General features: G+C 44.7%; 1 protein-coding gene across 4 annotated transcripts in view; it reads right to left on the bottom strand.

The window, feature by feature from the left end:
- Nucleotides 1-792: 792 nt before the first annotated feature.
- Nucleotides 793-19,440, bottom strand: part of PTPRU (protein tyrosine phosphatase receptor type U) — a 251,462-nt gene continuing 232,814 nt past the window's right edge. For all 4 annotated transcript variants that reach the window (XM_073615565.1, XM_073615567.1, XM_073615566.1 and 1 more), the window contains 3 exons: nt 16,391-16,542; nt 16,169-16,304; nt 793-2,079 (listed from right to left, as the gene is read on the bottom strand). In XM_073615565.1, coding sequence (XP_073471666.1) covers nt 2,017-2,079; nt 16,169-16,304; nt 16,391-16,542 — 351 coding nt within the window. In that variant the 3' untranslated portion in view covers nt 793-2,016. The remainder of the gene's footprint in view (nt 2,080-16,168; nt 16,305-16,390; nt 16,543-19,440) is intronic.

The following is a 19,440-nucleotide window of genomic DNA, read 5'->3' as shown; positions in this document are numbered from 1 at the left end:
ATAACAAGAAAATCAAAGAAATAGGTCTGTGCGGGATCTGATGAACTATTAAGTGCATTAACTTTTCTAAAAGAGCATTTCCACATCTTGTTTACTGCTACTGAGAAAGGTAATGAGCAGCAATGGTTTTATCTGCGATAGCTTCTCCAGAGTTAACAGGCTGCTGACCTCTGGCCCTATCCAGGAGCAAACGAATCACACAGAAATCTGTGCAGAGAACTTAAAGCTTTGCAGAGGGAAGCTGCCCTGCCCCCCTACACAAGGACAAATGACCAAATGCCTAGCTGCCAAATTATTTTTAATAACCCCTGCAAGGTAGAAAATAAAATCCACTGCAGAACAAGACAGCAGCTGGCTGACTCCTTGCTTGCAGCATTGGCACATGATCCATAATACTGAAAAGGCAGCAACCACATCTTCTATAATCTCTTCCACACAGACAACCAGCTCAGGAACCTATGTCTCGTCTCTGGAGATGAAGAACTCCGACATGTCATCTCCATCTAATATGCAGACACAGACTTTTCATCTCCTCCTAATAAACTGTCATCAGGGAGTGATAAATAATACTTACAAACAGACACATCAGCACACACCTCTCAGCTCCTCTTAATGTGAAAACATCAGTGTCAAGAGCCTCATGCCTTCAATAACCATGAATTAGATGTATGTACACTCACCCACACTGACCTATTACAAAGTCACCAAAGGCATTTCATACTAATGTTTGAGAATTGGAAATCAAGCCTAGTTTTCATGACCTTGTGGATCTTAATCACCATACAAGACAAATAAAAACAAGCAGTTTATTTTAATACAATAAAGCATTGAAAAACCCCTTCATAACCTGTGGGGTTTATACATGGTTGAGCATTATATACAAATAGTGATCATGACTGCAAACTCAGTGTATACTGTATAGTGGCATAGAAGATTAGCTGGGGACATCCATTACACATATAAATAAGAAACGTTAACTTGCTTGTCTTTTGGGTGATGCAATTTGACCCCGATACTTTCCCCTCCCGCCTTATGAGAAGTTCACAAATGGAGAGATGAAAGCAAAAGCTTATACACAATTCAGGGTCCTTGTATACCACTGATATTGGCAAACCTATTTGACTTGTACTGGTATTATCTTTTATTTGCATATATAAATCTTATCTTAAAGTAAACCTGTCAGTATATCCTTACTAAACTGATAGTATAAATGAAATGGGATGTAGTGATACCTGTATGTACATACAGATTTCTTACTAAGTGATCCAGGAGCTCCAATACCCAAGGCCTCTGTTGGTATGGGAGGGCACCAATTACACTGTTGGACCAATAGTGAAAATAATAATAATAATGAAAAACAGGAGGAAGATGGGGGAACCCAAAGTTTGCTTTCACAGCTCAGGAAAGGATTTGCATAAACTGTCTTCCAAAGTTTCAGGTCTTCCAAGAGGATCAGGAAGAATTTTGCAGATATATGCAGGCACTTCTGGGTATCTGAATTTCATTTATGTTACCAGTTTACACAGTTTGTATGATAGGTTTACTTTAAAGAATACTTCTGTTAAACTGTGATCAGTAAAGAGGAGTCTTGTCTTCTATATAAAAACGTCATGTACCTGTTACCTAAATCTTCTTGGTGTCATATCTTCACATATTTCCATAGAAATGCAGCACTATACCCTCAGCCACTTAACAACATGGAGTAACCCTTTAATAATAACCACTACAAATCGGTTAAGAGCTCCCAGTCTCCCATGAGAAGCAGAGCTATGCCTTCCATAATCACAGTTATATGTACAGCCATAAATATATACAGGCAACTACTGTTGTGAATTCCATTTATAAACCCCATCCTTGTCCTTTTGGGATAGTTAAGAGAAGCCCTTTTAAAAACTGCATTATGAAAGGTGACTGAACTGAGTTTGATTTTGGCCCCAAAAATAAACATATCCGATTGGCACATCCCTCTTCCAAAGGGCAAAGGCTAAGTGGTTGCCATCCACATGATAATGGATGCTATCTGGCATCACATGATTCCAAGTATTCCAGGGCGATTTCATAGCAGAAGCGATATTGGTCCTGAAGAGAAAGACAAAGGGTTTCATATTTAGTGGTATTGTAGTTAAAACATAATTTTACCATCTCAATATATGACATTTTTTGTTACTTTTTGATTTGTTTGCAGTGCCTAAATCATTGCATAACAAGATGATTTACACTAATGCAGTACCATTGCCACTCCTCACATGTGACAAAGTGAAAATAATATCTCAGTTTGCAATAGTATAGGTTTATGAGAGACACTATCTTCCATTATCTCACCTCTACCCCCTTCTTACTAGTAGATACAAATATCCAAACTCCTCTTGGTCACTTGCATTGTTAACACCTTTACCGCAACAATCAGACAAGAGAGACAGGAGAAAAACATATTTCCTTCTTTCTTAGGAATGGCAGAGCCAATATATAAAAAAGAGTGTCATGACAGCAGTCTCCAGGTTTTCTTTAGTCCCTTCCATGTCCATCGGATCAAGCTGGGTATATCAAAATCCAACTTAGGTAGTGGAACTCGAGAAGAAGCCTGGCCTTTTTTGACAGTAATGACTGTATTTAAACGTTTAATTGTCTAAGAAATGGGGATATAGTGGCAAAAAAATCAGCTTTTTTCAGGTGGATTGCTTGTTGCGTACTTAAAATATAGCTAAAAAGCAGAGCCCGGGTCCTGTTCAATGCAAGGGAAGCAGCATCACTCTGTGGTTGAGTGCTGTACGGCCTTTCAGCGGAGCAAAGATTTGCCTGAGCTTTTGCTGTTGCTCCCTTTAGACTTGCTTCTATCATAGCTACAAGTGAGGGTAATCCTTTGTGGGGTACTCAAAGTAGGGTGTGGAGTATAGAAAAGGCATATTCGGAAGGAGAACATAGCCACCCATGCGGAGACCATCCTGTAGTGAAGTACTCATGTCAAAAAGGGTGGAAGGAATCGCCTGAGTACGGTATAAGGGGCTCTACATGGAAATGGTGGTAAAGTGTGCAACCTGTGGTGTGATTTTTTTTTTTTTTTTTTTTTTTTATGGTCATCCCATTGAGACTAAGTGGTTGAATATTGGAACTGAGTTTGAAAAGTTTACACTGTAAAATGAATACATTCCAAACATGCCCCGGTTTTTAAAGTAGTGGTCATAAATACAAGGCAACCCTATATTACCTTGTCAACATTGCTGGTCCCTGTGCAGGCTTCGCTTGTAATGGTGGACATACTCCTCAAGAGGTCTTCAGGGTCTGGGTTCCATAGGGACAGACCACAGCCCTGGACCTGTAAAGCACCCTGTGGCTGACTACACGCATTGCACTAAGTGTCAAGGTAAGCATCTGTGCAGGATCCAGTGCTCAGAACAGCGTGGGGTTTGGGTACGGTTCTGAAGGTTTTACCAAGGTTGCACTGTCCTGGATGCACTGCTTCCATTGTGGTATTTAGAAGACCGTGAGGAGTTGATTGAAGAATCCCAAGTAAAATAATAAACCAGTTAAGCTAAGAATGATTACTCTGCAAGGGAGAAGAGGGCCATCGCTTTAGGGGCACTAGCGAAAAACTGAGTCAGAGTGGGGTAGGGTTATAAGGGAGGTGCATGTCCTCGAAAGCTTTGCCAGCGTCCAATCACCTGAAGGTACACGCCTATAACCCAGGATTTATGAATACTTAGCCTGTGTCCCGTACTGTACAATTGAGATACAAGTTTTGCTATTAGTTCTACTTTGTAATGGGCAGAAGCTGGCTGACACTGATAAGGAGAAGCAAGGACAAACCAAGATAAGACTCCTGACCCTTGCAATTTGAGCAATTTTGAGAATTTACCCCACAATGAAAAGCAGGATGAGATAGTGAGGCCCGGAGCGACAGAAAGAAGAGAAGTATAGTGTAGGGCCGGGCATGACAGTGTGTCTAGTGTGACACACATAATGTTAAAAAGATTGGTGTTTGAGTGTGGGGAGGAGACAGCAGGAAAGGTGGGGGAGTGGCCATAGAAAAGGAAGGGGCGGAGCCTGGATCGGGGCAGTGTGCTTGGAAAGAGACACGAGGAGGCAGATTTTCTCTGCTCCTCCACTAAAATGGCTGACGTGTATTTGATTTTGGCCCGTTTGCGGCAGGCGGCAGCATCAAAAGGATCAGACTGGCTTCACAGCCAGGTCGCGGCGATGCTCAATGGGGAGGCAAGCAGTTCGGGGAAGGAAGGTGAGCCTACAGCGCGTGCGCAGAGATCGCGGCCTCCGGCGTGGTACTCGCCAGGGCCGGAAGGAAGACCGGGCCGCCTGGCACAGAGCCCGAGGGGGGAGCAGTTTAATCCACCGGCAAAAAGGAGCCATCAGCCGGCCACAGCTTGGTGGGTGGGGCCACGGGCCAAAATGGCGCCGCTTCTCCGATCACAAGGCCCGGGTACGCTGATCAGACAAACCCCCCAGCAGCTCTCCACCAGCAGAGGGGGGAGAACAGCAACTGCGGCCACCACAACAGGGAGAAGAGGAACTGGCTACACCGCGGGTGGGTGGAGCTCACTCGTCGTGGGGAGGGAGACACAAAATGACAGACGGAGCAGTGCTTAAGCTGGCCCAGTTACAGCAAATTCAGGGTGGCGGGGAACATCTGGAGGCGGAGTTTCAAGAGCATTACAGGTCCCACAACAGAGGGTTCTTACGGCCTCCAGGTGGGCTTTGCCTGGGGGGCTAACAACGTCGGCAGTCCCAGCACAAGGGGACCGGTCGGAAGATGAGGTGTCGGAAGAGGAGGAGGAGCCACACCAGCAAGAACCAGTGATGAAGAGCAGCACGGCGGCTATTGGGAAGTCTCTTGGTAAGCCCGGTAAGTCCAGTGATAACTTATCCTTTACTAATGCCTTGCAGGATTTGTTTGGGGGAGGTGGCAATGGGCGCGGCAGGGGCGGTTGCCCCTCCGCTGCCATTGACGGGACAGGCTCCTGACCAACAACTGGCGGGCAAGGGGTCCGCCAGTTCAGGGTCAGGGGGACAGCTACATGAGCTAATGGAGGGTCTGCGGGTTCCAGTAGGACGTTTTGGGGAGGGGCAGGGGTAACTCCCACAGGCGGCCCCAGGGGTAGACTCCCATGGAGGGCCAGGGGATGGCGGGGGTTTGGACCGGGGGGGGGGTTGAGGTAGCAGCGGCCACAGTGGTGCCAGCTTGCAAGACAACGGAGACGGGAATAGGCAAGGAAAAGTCGGATGAGAAGGGGGCCTCAGAAGTTACAGGAAGGACAGATGTGGTTAGGATGGCAGATGCAGCAAAATGCGAGATATATGTCTGTTTTGAGGGCCCGCTGGGATCGCACTTGAAACAGGAAGTTCAGGAAAAAATTTACATAGGGGAATACATGGAAATCTTCTCCTTGTTGCCATTGGAAAAGTTTAACCTTGATAGGGTTAAACCTGATGACTCCAAGAAGGAGGTTGAGGAGAAGAGGAGATAAAGGTTGATCCCACGGACATTTGTTAACTGGTTGCAAGCGTTTGCTATCATGGCCAGTGTCATTGGCGAGAAAAACCCCGAACATTGTTCCGCGCCGTTTTGTTATATGGATGCTATTGGGGAGGCACACAGGGTTTATGGGGGAACTGCTTGGCTGCGTTATGACGAGCAGTTTAGACAATGCAGAGCGGCTTGGCCGGCTCTGTGTTGGGACCATAAGGATAGTAGCCTGTGGATGAGACTGATGTCATCAGCTAGGGCCCCGCCTCAGTTATTTCAGGGGGGTGCGGGGGTATTCACGCCTCAGGACTACCGGCCTGCAAAAAATGGGGGGTGTGCTGGCAGTTTAACGAGGGCTCCTGTAAGTTCGGGAGATCGTGCAAATTCAAGCACTAGTGCTCAGGGTGTGGGGGAGCCCACACAATGGCACGGTGCTTCAGAAAAGGGAAACGTACCGTGGAGCCTGCTCACAAGAGGGATGACGCTGGTGAGGGTGAAAAGGACGCAGCCTCTCCTAAGTAAGTATCCTGATAGGGAAGCCGCATTGCTGCTTACTGGGTTTTGGGAGGGGTTCAAGATACAGTGTTCATTGGAGGTGGTTCCTCCCATAGCACGGAATTTGAAATCAGCGTTGCAACACCCAGGGGTGGTGGGAGAAAAATTGGCGAAAGAAGTGGCCTTGGGCCGCATGGGGGGGCCGTTTGCGTCAAAACCATTGCAGGACTTGGTGGTGTCTCCACTGGGCGTGGTGCCAAAGAAGGAGCCGAATAAGTTTTGGTTGAATCACCACCTATCCTTTCCAAAAGGGGGCTCGGTTAACGATTTCATTGACCTGGATGCATGCACTGTATATCATACACTTCTTTTGATGTGGCGGTTAGGTGGGTCAGGCGTTATGGAAAGGGGGCGCTGATGGCGAAATCTGACATAGAGGCGGCATTCAGGCTACTTCCGGTGCATCCGGATAGCTTTCGGCTGCTGGGTTGCTACTGGCAGGCCCGATTTTATGTAGATAAATGCTTGCCCATGGGTTGCTCCATTTCCTGTGCCATGTTTGAGGCATTCAGTTCCTTTTTGGAGTGGGTGGTTAGGGAAGTGTCGGGTCTGGACTCTGTCATACATTACTTGGATGACTTCCTCTGTATAGGTCCCCCTTCTTCAGTTGTGTGTGATTTTAATGTCAACATTGCAACACATTGCAGAAAGGTTCGGAGTGCCACTGGCAGCCGAAAAAATGGAGGGTCCAACAACCGAGATTAGCTTTTTGGGCATTGTAATTCACGCAATGGCAATGGAATGCAGGTTGCCGCAGGAGAAGTTAGAGGATTTTCAGAAGGAAATCCGGGAGATCCATGGTATGCGGAAAGTACAATTGCGGACCCTGCAATCATTGCTGGGCAAGTTAAACTTTGCTTGTAGGATCATACCCATGGGTAGGGTTTTTTGCCGGCGGCTACAGCTGGGGTGAAAGCCCCGACCCATTTCATTAGGCTTACTAAGGAGCACCGGGAGGACCTGAAGGTATGGTATCAGTTCCTGACAGCGTACAACGGGAGGTCGTTGTGGATGTCGGGTCCGGTAAGTAACTTCGATGTGGAATTGGTTACGGACGCGGCGGGCTCTACTGGGTACGGGGCGTTCTTCCAAGGGCAGTGGAGTGCGGAACCTTGGCCACAATTGTGGGTGGAAGCGGGGTTACTTCGTAACCTGGTACTGCTGGAACTGTTTCTGGTAGTGCTGGCAATGGAGTTATGGGGGCGGTCTTGCCAGAACTTAAAGTTGAGATTGAACTGTGACAATATGGGAGTGGTGCAGGTGGTCAATCGCATGTCAGCGTCTTCCCAACCTGTCATAAGGCTGATGCGACATTTGGTATTGCGGTGCTTGCAATTGAATATTTTTATCTATGCTGTGCACATACCAGGGATCGACAGCACACTGGCTGATTCGCTGTCTCGCTTTCAGTGGAACAAGTTCAGGGAGTTAGCTCGAGCTGCAGAGAAGGAAGGAGTTCCTTGCCCGGGTTGGATCTGGGAGCTGGCCTTGGAGTCGCTGCAGGATGGATTCAGCAGTCAGTGAGTAGGTCCACATGGGCGGCTTATGTGAAGGTATGAAGAGAAGAGTCGGGTTTAATACAGGAAGCTGGGGTGGGCAAGGGCGGGTCTGAGGTGCGATTGTTGGTCCTGTATTTTGTGTCCAGAAACATGGAGAACGGGGTGGCGGTATCGTCTATTAGAAAGAAGATGGCGGCTTTGTCATTCCTTTTTAAGTTACAAGGAGGGGAGGATTGGACAAAAGATTTTTGCGTTAGGCAAGCCCTCAAAGGGTACCGGAAAGGACACAAGAAAAAAGATGCGCGAAGGCCTGTCACTTTTGCGAACCTATTATCCATTTGTGGGCAGTTAGGGTCCGTGTGTGCCTCGAGTTATGAGTGTTTGCTGTTTACAGCAGCCTTTTCGCTGGCGTTTTTTGGGACTTTCCAGATTGGGGAGTTGGTTAGCCCGTCACGGCAGGATGCAGGGGGAATTTTGGAGCAGGATGTGCGGACATACCATGATAGGGTGTGTTTACGGCTGAGGAGGTCCAAAATGGATCAGACGGGGAAAGGTGTGGATGTGTGGTTGTTCGCTTTGCCAGGATCCAAGGTATGTCCTGTAGGAACTGCAGGGGACTTTGGAAGGGTTAGACCGGTTGGAGGAGGGCCATTCTTGTGTCATGAGGATGGGTCTTGCCTATCAAAATTTCAATTTGTGGCAGTGTTTAGAAAATGTTTAACTGAGATCGGATTGGACGGGATGGCATACGCTTCACACTCCTTCCAGATGCGGGTTGGATGAGGCAGCTGTGCGGAGGATCGGTAGATGGTAATCCATGAGATTCCACACTTACATACGACCTCAACTGGTAGTAGAATAAAAAAAAGTTAAAAAAAAAATGGGGGGGTGTAAGGGGTTGGATGTTTTCACACCTGTAGTGGGGGTTGGTTGGTCTGAGTAACGTCACCTTGGCCTTGTTGTCTTTTCGTTTCAGATGGAGGGTCTACATGCCTCGTCTGGATACTGGGGCACTCCTATGTTTGTTGGAGGGCCCGGAGAGGTGATGCGAGACCAGATGGGCGGCAGTTGGGCATATCGAGGAGATAGGCATATATAAGGTGGCTGGGGAGATCGGGAATGATGTGGGGTAGAGTGGTTACGAAGGTGGAACGTTATGCGTGGTTAGACAGACCGCTGGATGTGTTGGTCATTCACGCTGGAGGTAATGATTTGGGAGTGCGTACGGTCAGGGAACTGATATCAGACGTCAAGTCGGATCTGCTATATACATGCACGGTTTTCCCTACTACCTTGCTGTTGTGGTCTGACATTGTGGCGCGAACAACCTGGCACAAGGCAAGCTCTGTGGTGCGGATCAACAAAGCGCGTATACGAGTCAATAAGGTGGTGGGGAGGTTTTTGGTTCAGCAAGGGGGCATGGTGATTCGGCATAGAGAATTGGAGATGAATGTCGGCCTCTATTTGCGTAGGGATGGTGTTCACCTCACAGACGTGGGGATTGATCTTTGGGCCATGGGGCTGCAGAAGGGGATCCAACGGGCCCTGAGGGTGTGGAGGGGCCCTTAAGGATAAGGTTTCATCCTTTCGGGCTGTGGCTGTGTTTTTCTGTTGGTCGTTGACGGTAGTGGTAAACAAATATGGTAAAAAGGGTGGGGGGTCATCAATAGTATGGCCCCTCCGGTGTATTCCCGAAAAAGGTTGACGGAATACCGGTATGGTTGCACTGTGGGTAGGGGGTTGTCTCCGAGCGGTACAGCTGGAGGCCTATCAGGTTGAAAAATGGTTCCCGCAGTGTACTGGTGTTATATGTGGTGGAAGGGGGTAGCTCCGTCATTGACCAACAGAGTGGGGTTGAAACATGTTGTTTTTCACTGATGTTATATGGTATATATATATTTAAGTTGATATTGAGGGTATTTATCCAGATTGTTTAATAAAAAAGGCTGTTATGGCCATTTATACTCCAGAAGCATGGTGTGGTCTCGTTAATTCAAGAGGGAAGGAAAAAGGGGTTTTGGAGTACAAGTGGTATAGCAGTAAGAGGTAAGATGGGGTACATCTGGACTACACTGGTCAAGTATAAGTGCCCACAATGCTGTTGGTAATGCAGCACCTAATTCTCCAGTGCTTCAACCCCCCTATTGGGTAATTGCAGGACAAATGGCAATAATGTGCCATGCTCATATGGGGCAAGCCTCAGACTTGCCATAGTCCCACGCCTGGATAACATTCTGGATAACAAACACAGTAAAAGCACTGGAGTGCACGAAATGCAGAACCCACATTATGCTACATTATATAAAACAGGGATCAGGATCACACAAGAGGCTGTGTCTTGGCTCCCGAACCTGTAAAGCGCTCTGCAGTCAACAAACTAGAACACAAGGGGGTCAGTTTATACAAAGTTCACTGTACAAATATCTCAAGCAATCACTCAGCTCTCACAAATAATCCCATATCTCACCTAATACTTTAATTTCCTATGATAGTCAGCTCCATCCAATGTGCTCTAATGTGGTATTTTCCTAAAATATCTTAATCATGAAAATAGAAAATATTGCATTATAGCCACTAGATTAAGCTCACGCTCATAGGAAATAAATGATTTAGGCAAAATACGTACAATATATATATATATATATATATATATATATATATATATATATATATATATATATATATATATAGGCTGAGTAGGCATTGCAAGCAGAGCCCAGTGCCCTAGGGTCAAATTACAGGTTAGCTTAGCAAACTGAATTAGTAAAAACTGAAGCATGATGGCAGTGAGGGTGATTGCCCAACTGCTTTTTTTGTTTGCCAGAGTTTGATTTATCCTAAGGCAGCAGTATAACCTCATTTTTTCTCAAATACATCTGATCCTTTGTCCAGTAGGGCTCCTTCACATGTGCAGGCTGTGATGAGGTGCTATGCTGCCTCCTTACCGGCTGATTTAACCCTGTAAATACTATATTACTGCACACGATAGATTTGTGTTTGCATTCGGCCACAGTCACACCCACCGAATGTGACATGCTGTTTCATTTTTGCCATGTGTACAACCCTGAGCGGCTGCATGCCCAGGGTCAGGTGAGCAGTAAAACTCAACCGCCTGGCTCCTTAACTACATGTGTTATTGAAGCCTTAATGAACGGTAAAGAAAAAAAGATTTGCGGGCACTTTATGTTCCTTGAAACTAAGAAATTATATGTCAATTTGAACATGTCTTCTATTGACAAGATTAAAACCCCTTATCCAGTCAAAGAAAAGGTTGTTAGGCCTCTTGCACATGATACACCTGCTTCAGCATCTACTTTTTCAGCCTTCTTTTGTATGTATTTGCTCATATTTCGCATATATGCGTTTGCGCAAATGTGCGAAAACATATTCTCGCATTCTCATTCTGCACAATATGTAAATGGGCATTTGTGCAAATTCGCACATATCTGAGATCATGAGGCGTAAACTACTGATCAAAAAAGCAGATTTTCCTTTTTTACTGAAATATGCTAGGCGCTTGCTTATGCGCCTGTGTGCATAGGCACATTACAATCAATGTATTTTAGATCAGTAAAAAAAAAAAAAAAGAAGCTGTACTTTTTTAAGCTGCAGTATGCAAGAGGCCTTAAAGATGTTAATAGCCTTATAGGAGATTTGGACTTTCACAGACATCCCAACCTGCAAAAACTAATTTCATGGAGATGGTGCTCTGTGCCCGCCCACCACGGCAATTGTTTTTAAAAATACATTTTTTAGATTTTTTTCACAGTGTTTCTGGGGAAGGGGGTGGGGGGTATGTGACAGTAGATGTTTTATTTTTACGTATTGATTTTTTTACAATTTTTTTAAATGCTTTTTTTTTGGGGGGGGGGGGGGGGTTGGGGCAGTGGGCAGTGTTGGTAGGGCAGGGGGGAATGGTGTCAGTAATTTATTTTATTTTTTACAATTTAATTTAAAAAAAAAAATTTTTACACCCTGTTGGGGGGCTTTGGTGAGATATCGGGGGTCTAAACAGACACGATATCTCCCCTTTGAGACAGAGAAAGGAACTGAGGATAGATTCCCCAGTACCTTTATCAGCATTGAAGATGAATGGACAGGAGACAGAGGCTCCTGTCCATTCATAAACTGAAGCATCGTAACACACAGTTTACTATGCTCAGTTATCACAGGACACAGGAGCAATCGGTAGTGAATGCTCTCTATGTCCCATTAAGAAAAGGAAGGGACAGGTAAATTACATATTTACCTGTGCCTTCCTCCACTCTCCATCCTGACAGATCTCCCCCAGCAGCCAGCGGGAGAGGAGGGGAGCCGGCTGCAGAGGACGAAGGTGGGTGGAGAACGGGGGGGGGGAGGCAGAGAAGGACACAGAGGGGGGTCGGAGAGGGACAGAGAACCAGAGGAGCGGCTGGAAGAGGAGCACACAGGGAGCAGCTGGTAATGATCGGTGCGGTGGGACAGCTGTGAACATCGATCTCCCTGTATAAATTTTTAGCCAACAGCCGAGGGAGGCAGAGAAGGAGAAGTGGCTTTCAGCAGAACAGAAGCCAATCTAATGGCCAGCTACTGATGTACAGTCCTGCTTGGAAAACCAGCATTCAATCAGTGCATGCAGCCAATGGGGGTGCCCTCCTCGTGGGGATCGATGTGGAGTCGCTTTACACGTCTATTCCCCACGAGGGGCATTTTGGCGGTATATCACTTCCTAGAGAAACTTTTCCCAGAAATGGGAGCCCAAAATGAATTCATCATTGATCTCCTAGAGCTTGCACTCAAGCACAACTTTTTCCAGTTCTCTGGATCTATCAGCAGCTGCGTGGCACCTCTATGGGAGCCCCATGAGACATGCCTATGCGTGTCTGCACCTGGGCTGGTGGGAGGAGGAGAAGGTTTATGTCTCGTCGATGTACCTCGGCCATGCATGTTGCTGGCTGAGGTACATCGATGAGGTCTTGATGGTATGGGCAGGGACTTCAGATGAACTGGAGGTGTTTATGGCAGAGCTAGAAAATTAAACTAGGAATATACATCTAACTTACACTGCGGATCCCCATCAACTCTCCTTCCTGGACCTATCAGTCCGACTTGAGGGTGGTAGGTTGATTACTAGTACTTTCCGAAAGGAAACAGCCGCAAATACATTACTACAGGCTGATAGCCACCACCCCAAGTCTTTGATATGTGGGATCCCGGTTGGACAGTTCATGAGAATCCGCAGAAACTGCTCTACTGAGGAGGACTACTTTTCCAAATCTAAACAACTCTACCAGAGATTCAGGGAAAGGGGATATCCCCACCGTACCCTCAAGCGAGCAATAAGCATCGCAGGACACAAGAGGAGAGCTGACCTCCTCTTACCCCAGAAGAAGACACAACAGGAGACTGAGGGACTGGTAAGATTTATCACCCCTTATGGGGCCCAGTGGCACTAGGTGAATACAATCCTCTCAAAACATTGGCACATACTGTTGCGGGCTGTTGGGTCGAGGCAAACTATCGTTGAGAGACCGTCAATGGTTGCTAAACGAGCCCAAAACCTCAATGACATGCTGGTGCAATTTGAGTTTGTACAGCCCTCAAATAGAAGTTGGCTCACTGATATGCCTCGGGTCAACGGCATGTTTCCGTGTGGCCATTGTGGCACTTGCAAGTATGTGGACCGCTCAAAACCCTTAGAAATACGGATGGTGGTCAACAATTTGAGATTCGGTCTTTCATTAACTGTGCCACAACTAGAATACTCTATGTCCTCGAATGCCCATGCCATAAATTATATGTAGGCAAAACTAAGAGACAGCTATGTGTTAGATTCGGGGAACACTTGAAGAGTATCAGGCTAAAGGAAGAAACTTCAGTGGCTCAACATTTTTTGGATTTTCATCAGGGCAAAACCACAGGTCTGAGGGTAAAGGGCTTTTATGCCCCTTCTCTGACAGACAGTAGGGGTGAGTTTGACAGGGTACTCCTACGCAAAGAGAAAAAATGGATATTCAGGCTTGGTACTCTTCAACCTAAAGGCTTGAACCACGAACTAAGCCTGAGTGTCTTTCTTGAACCATAAACATTAGTTTTGAAGTGTTTTATAAAGTTTCCCCGATTGCTTTCTTGGTTCTCCTGTATCTGCTTTGGTTGTCTTTGATATAATTTAATTCTGACCATAGGGGCCATTCCCCTTTATGAGGAAATTTATTACAATGTCTATTGCGCTTTTCACTTGCTGCCTGGTGATATGTGAGATTGTATGTATTTCTTTCTCTCCCCTTGCAAATAAGTATTTTTTCTTCTGAGCAACTGACTGGCACCTTTTTCTTTTTTTGACTGCATTACCTGATGTGACCACAAGATGGCAGTAAATAGCTATTTGGCATGGTTTGATCTGATTGGACAGTGTTCCTTATTTAAATCAACCTTTATTTGGCATGGTTTGATCTGATTGGACAGTGTTCCTTATTTAAATCAACCTTTATTCAATGCCAAATTGTTCTGAAGAAGTACACGGAGGTGTACGAAATGTTAACGCAGCCCCTGCAGGGCTTGACAGCAGGCCTTCAACATGCTTCCCTTTCCAGCAATGTAAAAGGCTTTCCCTGTGATTTGCATACAGCACCATACTTCACAAGCTACTTCCGTATCAGCAATTGAATGCAGAGTTCCTGGTTCCTGGTCTTTCCAAACCATGTGACTGGTCATGTGATCACACAGTCTGCAGTGTCTACTATTAAGGAGAATGGTGTGCTGTGACTACACACTGAGTGTTGCTCTGAACTGACTGTGAGCCGCTCCATGCCAAACAGCAAGATAGCAGAGTCTGAGGACATCTCCAGCAATTCCCTCCTTATCTGCTTATCAATAGTCTTTGCATCTGTTTGCCATTCACCCTCCTGCATGGATTGACACACTTGAAACTGATGAACTGTGAAAATATCATTCTGGTCTAGATTGGAAAAGAGACTAAGCCCTTTCTTTGGAGCTGTTTGTCCTTTGCTCCTTATATGCTGCATTGAGGAAATAGTGTTTGTGCACTGGACATACCTAGTAACAGGAACGCTGATCTTTCTATTTCCAAACAACTGGTGTATACACACATTTAGTGCACTGAGGTTGGTAGCTGCTTGTGGAGGATTTTTTTCAAACAGAGGGTTAAAACCCCACCTAATTCAGCTATGTAAGGTCTTGTCTATGTGGATATATGTAGTTTATTTTCAGTACTGCTCAATTTGATGCACAGTCAATACTAGACCACATAAGACTCGATATCCCATCAGTAGCATACCCCAAGTAATGTTTGGTGCTATACTTTTTTCTTTGGATTCAATGGACATTGCATGCGTTTTTAGCCTGCAGGCTTGCTCTGCAGTTTTATTCATCAATGTTGCAGCATGGTTTTTAATTTTGGTTTCGTGTAGTGAGACGGACTGTGTTGTCATTTAGATACATTGTTTATCTTACATATATTTGGAATTTTTTGTATATGTAAATACCCCCCCCCCCCCCTTAATAAAGCCTGTTTTTGCATTTTTGTACCATAAGCCGTTGTTAACCATTCCCTTTTTTGCTTTCTGGGGACCCCCTTGTCCCCTCTTTCTGTTGTTGATATAATGGCTGTAGTGCTGATCAGTGTATTCTATAATTCGGGGGGGGACAGAATACAATAGTGTGGCTGAGGAGATGCCTGTATTACATTACTTGTGTGGATGTAGGGATCTGTCAGGGTTTTTTTTTCCTTTGTTCAACTTGCTGGTTGAAGGGAAAAAAACTGTGTATGTATACCCTACTTTACAGTGAAAATCCTTCTTTGTGTACCTCTCTGACACAAGTTTTACTTTGTTACTGAGGAGCTTACTTTGAAGTCAGGGCCAAGTGCTGCCAACAGAGAAATGTTTGGGATTTAAAGGGGTTGCTTTGAATCCCAAAATGTTGGTATATTGCCATGGTTAGGTGTTACTATAGCATATGTTTTTAATATAAATATGTATCATCACTGATATTACTATGATATTGCATATTGAGTATTACAAGAAGCACAGAACTTTCATTTTAAATATTTAAAATGAATGACAAGTTTGCTTCAAAGAGGTATTAAACCCCTCCAAAAATGAAATCTATTGCAGTTTACCAACCCTTACAATGCGGTGGTTTAATTGTCTTAAGCTTTTTTTCTTTATTTTCTTCTGGTAATACTTCCTGTCTTAAGGTATCTCCATTCTGGATGAAGGAGCAAAGGAGACATTTTTGGACAGCAGTATTGTCAGTCTGTGGACTGGGTAGTGTTAAATATACCATCAAGTTAAGATTGACTTGGCAAATTAAAGCTGAACTCCAACTAACATTTTTAAGCAGTTACAGCAACAGCTTTTTTCCTTTGAGGATAAAGGTTTTACCCGTCAACCCTCTAACATCCACTTTTGCTGAACAGCTAGGTCTGTTAAAGGAAGATGAAAAATAGCAGACTTACCTGCCCGGTCCTAGGTGAAAATAAAGAAAACAAAAAAACTGAATGGAGCTGCATCTAAGGATTAGTAAGCTGCAATATTATACATTTTTTGTTTTGGATTTCAAGCTTCTTTAAAATTTGCGGCTCTTTGTATATACAGTATTTGTGATAATATTAAAAATATTATTTTCTTTGCCATACCAAAGATTCTACCATATTTGGTTTAACATTTCTTAGACTTTTCACTGCGTAGAAGACATCAACCACACTGTGGCATCGGATCATCTCACAGAGCATGGCGCAGGCACAAAACGTTCCACTTCGACCACCACCATTTCTGCAGTGAATACAAGAGATCAAAATGAGCAGTTCTGGCACAAAAACAAATGGCTTGAGCAGTGCAGCACATTTCACTTTACTTACAAGCAATGCACAAGTAGTCTATGTTCTCTGTTCTGTTCCTGCCATTGCTCTACCATGGAAAGTAATTGTAAGAAGGATCTTTTAGTGTCTGGAGTGTCTCTGTAAGGGGACCAGCGTAGATACTGGAAATGTTTAACCAGCAGATGTTCATCCTAAAACAGTGCATGTAGTAAAAGTAAATGCTAGTGAAAATACAACTATAAAACATCACTTAATATTTGGTTACAAAAGGCATTTTTGAATGACACAAGATACCGAGGCACAGGGAAACATTGCAAAACCCTTTGGCTAATTTTATTTTGCACATTTTTGCATCAGAAAATTACATGCTAACCAAATAACAAAACTGGAAAATATTTCATATGCTTGATTAAAACAAGCAATAACAGAACATGTGACTATAATGAGGCCCAAACTGTCTAGCTATATCCAGACAGCAAAAGTATTTGAAAATATAATACATTGGGGTTGATTTACTAAAGGCAAATACACTTTGCACTACAAGTGCAGTTGGAAGTGCAGTCGCTGTAGATCTGAGGGGGACATGCAAGGAAAATAAAAAACAGTATTTTTGTTTGTACATGATTGGATGATAAAATCATCAGCGCTTCCCCTCATTTCAGATCTTTCCCTCAGATCTACAGCGACTGCACTTCCAAGTGCACTTGTAGTGCAAAGTGGATTTGCCTTTAGTAAATCAACCTCATTGTGTCTTTAAAGTTCGTCTGTGCCCAAACTATAGACATTAAGTTATTTAGGTTTTCTATTTTCTAGGTTTTAGCAGTAAAAAAGCTTTAATACAAGCTGTTCTTGACCTCTCTAGCTCTAGATCCTCAAAGGTGATGACAACTAAAGTCAGTTTTAGTTTGTTACTGTCAAATTTATCCATGCAGTGGGGTTAATATCATTCACAGACACAGTCTTTGATTGCAGACAAAAGAAAGAACCAGCGGCACACTCACAAGCAGTTCCCAACAAGAGCAAAGGGCAAAAACACCAGCAACAGAAAACAGGGAAGAATAAAAGAAAGCCCTTACCCTCAACTGTAACTACACTGCAGCCTGGAAGACCTTGCGGCCAAGACTACCACCTGCTGATACTACCACTTTTACCCTGTAAAGTTATGAACTGAAGACCAGGTTGTGATTTTACAGACTTGTATAACTGAAGCCTGTTGAGGAAAATTCCAAGAGGTACTAATCAAACCATGTCGATTGAGCAGTGACAGGAAAAGGTGGTTCGATGTATAGCATAAGCTTAAGTGATAATCTGCTGATTACTGTATGGTGCAGATGGTTGAAGAAGATGCTGGCAGTCCCTTAGCCAGATCATTAACAACAAATAGTCCATCCGAAGAAAGAAAGAAGTGGACTGTAGTTAGACTCTTATAGCTCTGACCACATTCAAGGTGTGTAAGGCCAACTCCTTAAAGTGGAGCTCAACTCAAAAGGGGAAGTATGGCTTTAAGCACTCCTCCCCCCTCCCTGCCACATTTGACATGCAATTTTTTTTTTTGGGGGGGGGGGGGGTACCTAGTTTTGACAGGCACAATATCTCACAAAAGTGAGTACAGCCCTCACATTTTTGTAAATATTTTATATTTTTTCATGTGACAAGACTGAAGAAATGACACTTTGCTACAATGTAAAGTAGTGAGTGCACAGCTTGTATAACAGTGTAAATTTGCTGCCCCCTTAAAATAACTCAACACACAGCCATTAATGTCTAAACTGCTGGCAACAAAAGTGAGTACACCCCTAAGTGAAAATGTCCAAATTCGACCCAAAGTGTCAATATTTTGTGTGGCCACCATTATAGTCCAGCACTGCCTTAACCCACTTGGGCATGGAGTTCACCAGAGCTTCATAGGTTACCACTGGAGTCCTCTTCTACTCCTTCATGATGACATCACGGAGCTGGTGGATGTTAGAGACCTTGCACTCCTGCACCTTCCATTTAAGGATGCCCCACAAATGCTTAATAGGGTCTTAGAAGTGTGTTTGGGGTCGTTATCATGTTGGAATACTTCCCTGCGGTCCAGTCTCCAAAGGGAGGGGGTTCGTGCTCTGTTTCAGTATGTCACAGTACATGTTGGTTCCCTCAATAAACTGTAGCTCCTCAGTGCTGGCAGCACTAATGCAGCCCCAGACAATGACACTCCCACCACGACTGTAGGCAAGACACACTTGTCTTTGTACTCCTCACCTGGTTGCCACCACACGCTTGACACCATCTGAACCAAATAAGTTTATCTTGGTCTCATCAGACCACAGGACATGGTTCCAGTAATCCATGTAGTTAGTCTGCTTGTCTTTAGCAAACTGTGGGCTTTATTGTGAATCATCTTTAGTAGAGGCTTCCTTCTGGGACGACAACCATGCAGACCAATTTGATGCAGTGTGCGGCATGTGGTCTGAGCACTAACAGGCTGACCCCCCCGCCCCTTCAACCTCTGCAGCAATGCTGGCAGCACTCATAAGTCTATTTCCCAAAGACAACCTCTGGATATGATGCTGAGCACGCGCCCTCAAATTCTTTGGTCAACCATGGCGAGGCCTGTTCTGAGTGGAACCTTTCCTGTTAAACCGATGTATGGTCTTGGCCACCATTCTGCAGCTCAGTTTAAGGGTCTTGGCAATCTTCTTATAGCCTAGGCCATCTTTATGTAGAGCAAAAATTCTTTTTTTCAGATCCTCAGAGAGTTCTTTGCCATGAGGTGCCATGTTGAATTTCCAGCAACCAGTATGAGAGAGTGAGTGTGATAACACCAAATTTAACACACCTGCTCCCCATTCACACCTGAGACCTTGTAACACTAATGAGTTACATGACACCGGGGAGGGAAAATGGCTCACTGGGCCCAATTGGGACATTTTCACTTAGGGGTGTACTCACTTTTGTTGACAGCGGTTTAGACATTAATGGCTGTGTGTTGAGTTATTTTGAGGGGTCAACAAATTTACACTGTTATACAAACTGTACACTCACTACTTTACATTGTAGCAAAATGTAATTTCTTGCGTATTGTCACATGAAAGATATAATAAAAT

This window comes from Aquarana catesbeiana, linkage group LG02, assembly GCF_042186555.1.
Source record: "Aquarana catesbeiana isolate 2022-GZ linkage group LG02, ASM4218655v1, whole genome shotgun sequence".
Lineage (NCBI taxonomy): Eukaryota > Metazoa > Chordata > Amphibia > Anura > Ranidae > Aquarana > Aquarana catesbeiana.
Note: the sequence above shows the minus strand (reverse complement) of the source record. Positions and strands in the feature narration are given on the sequence as shown.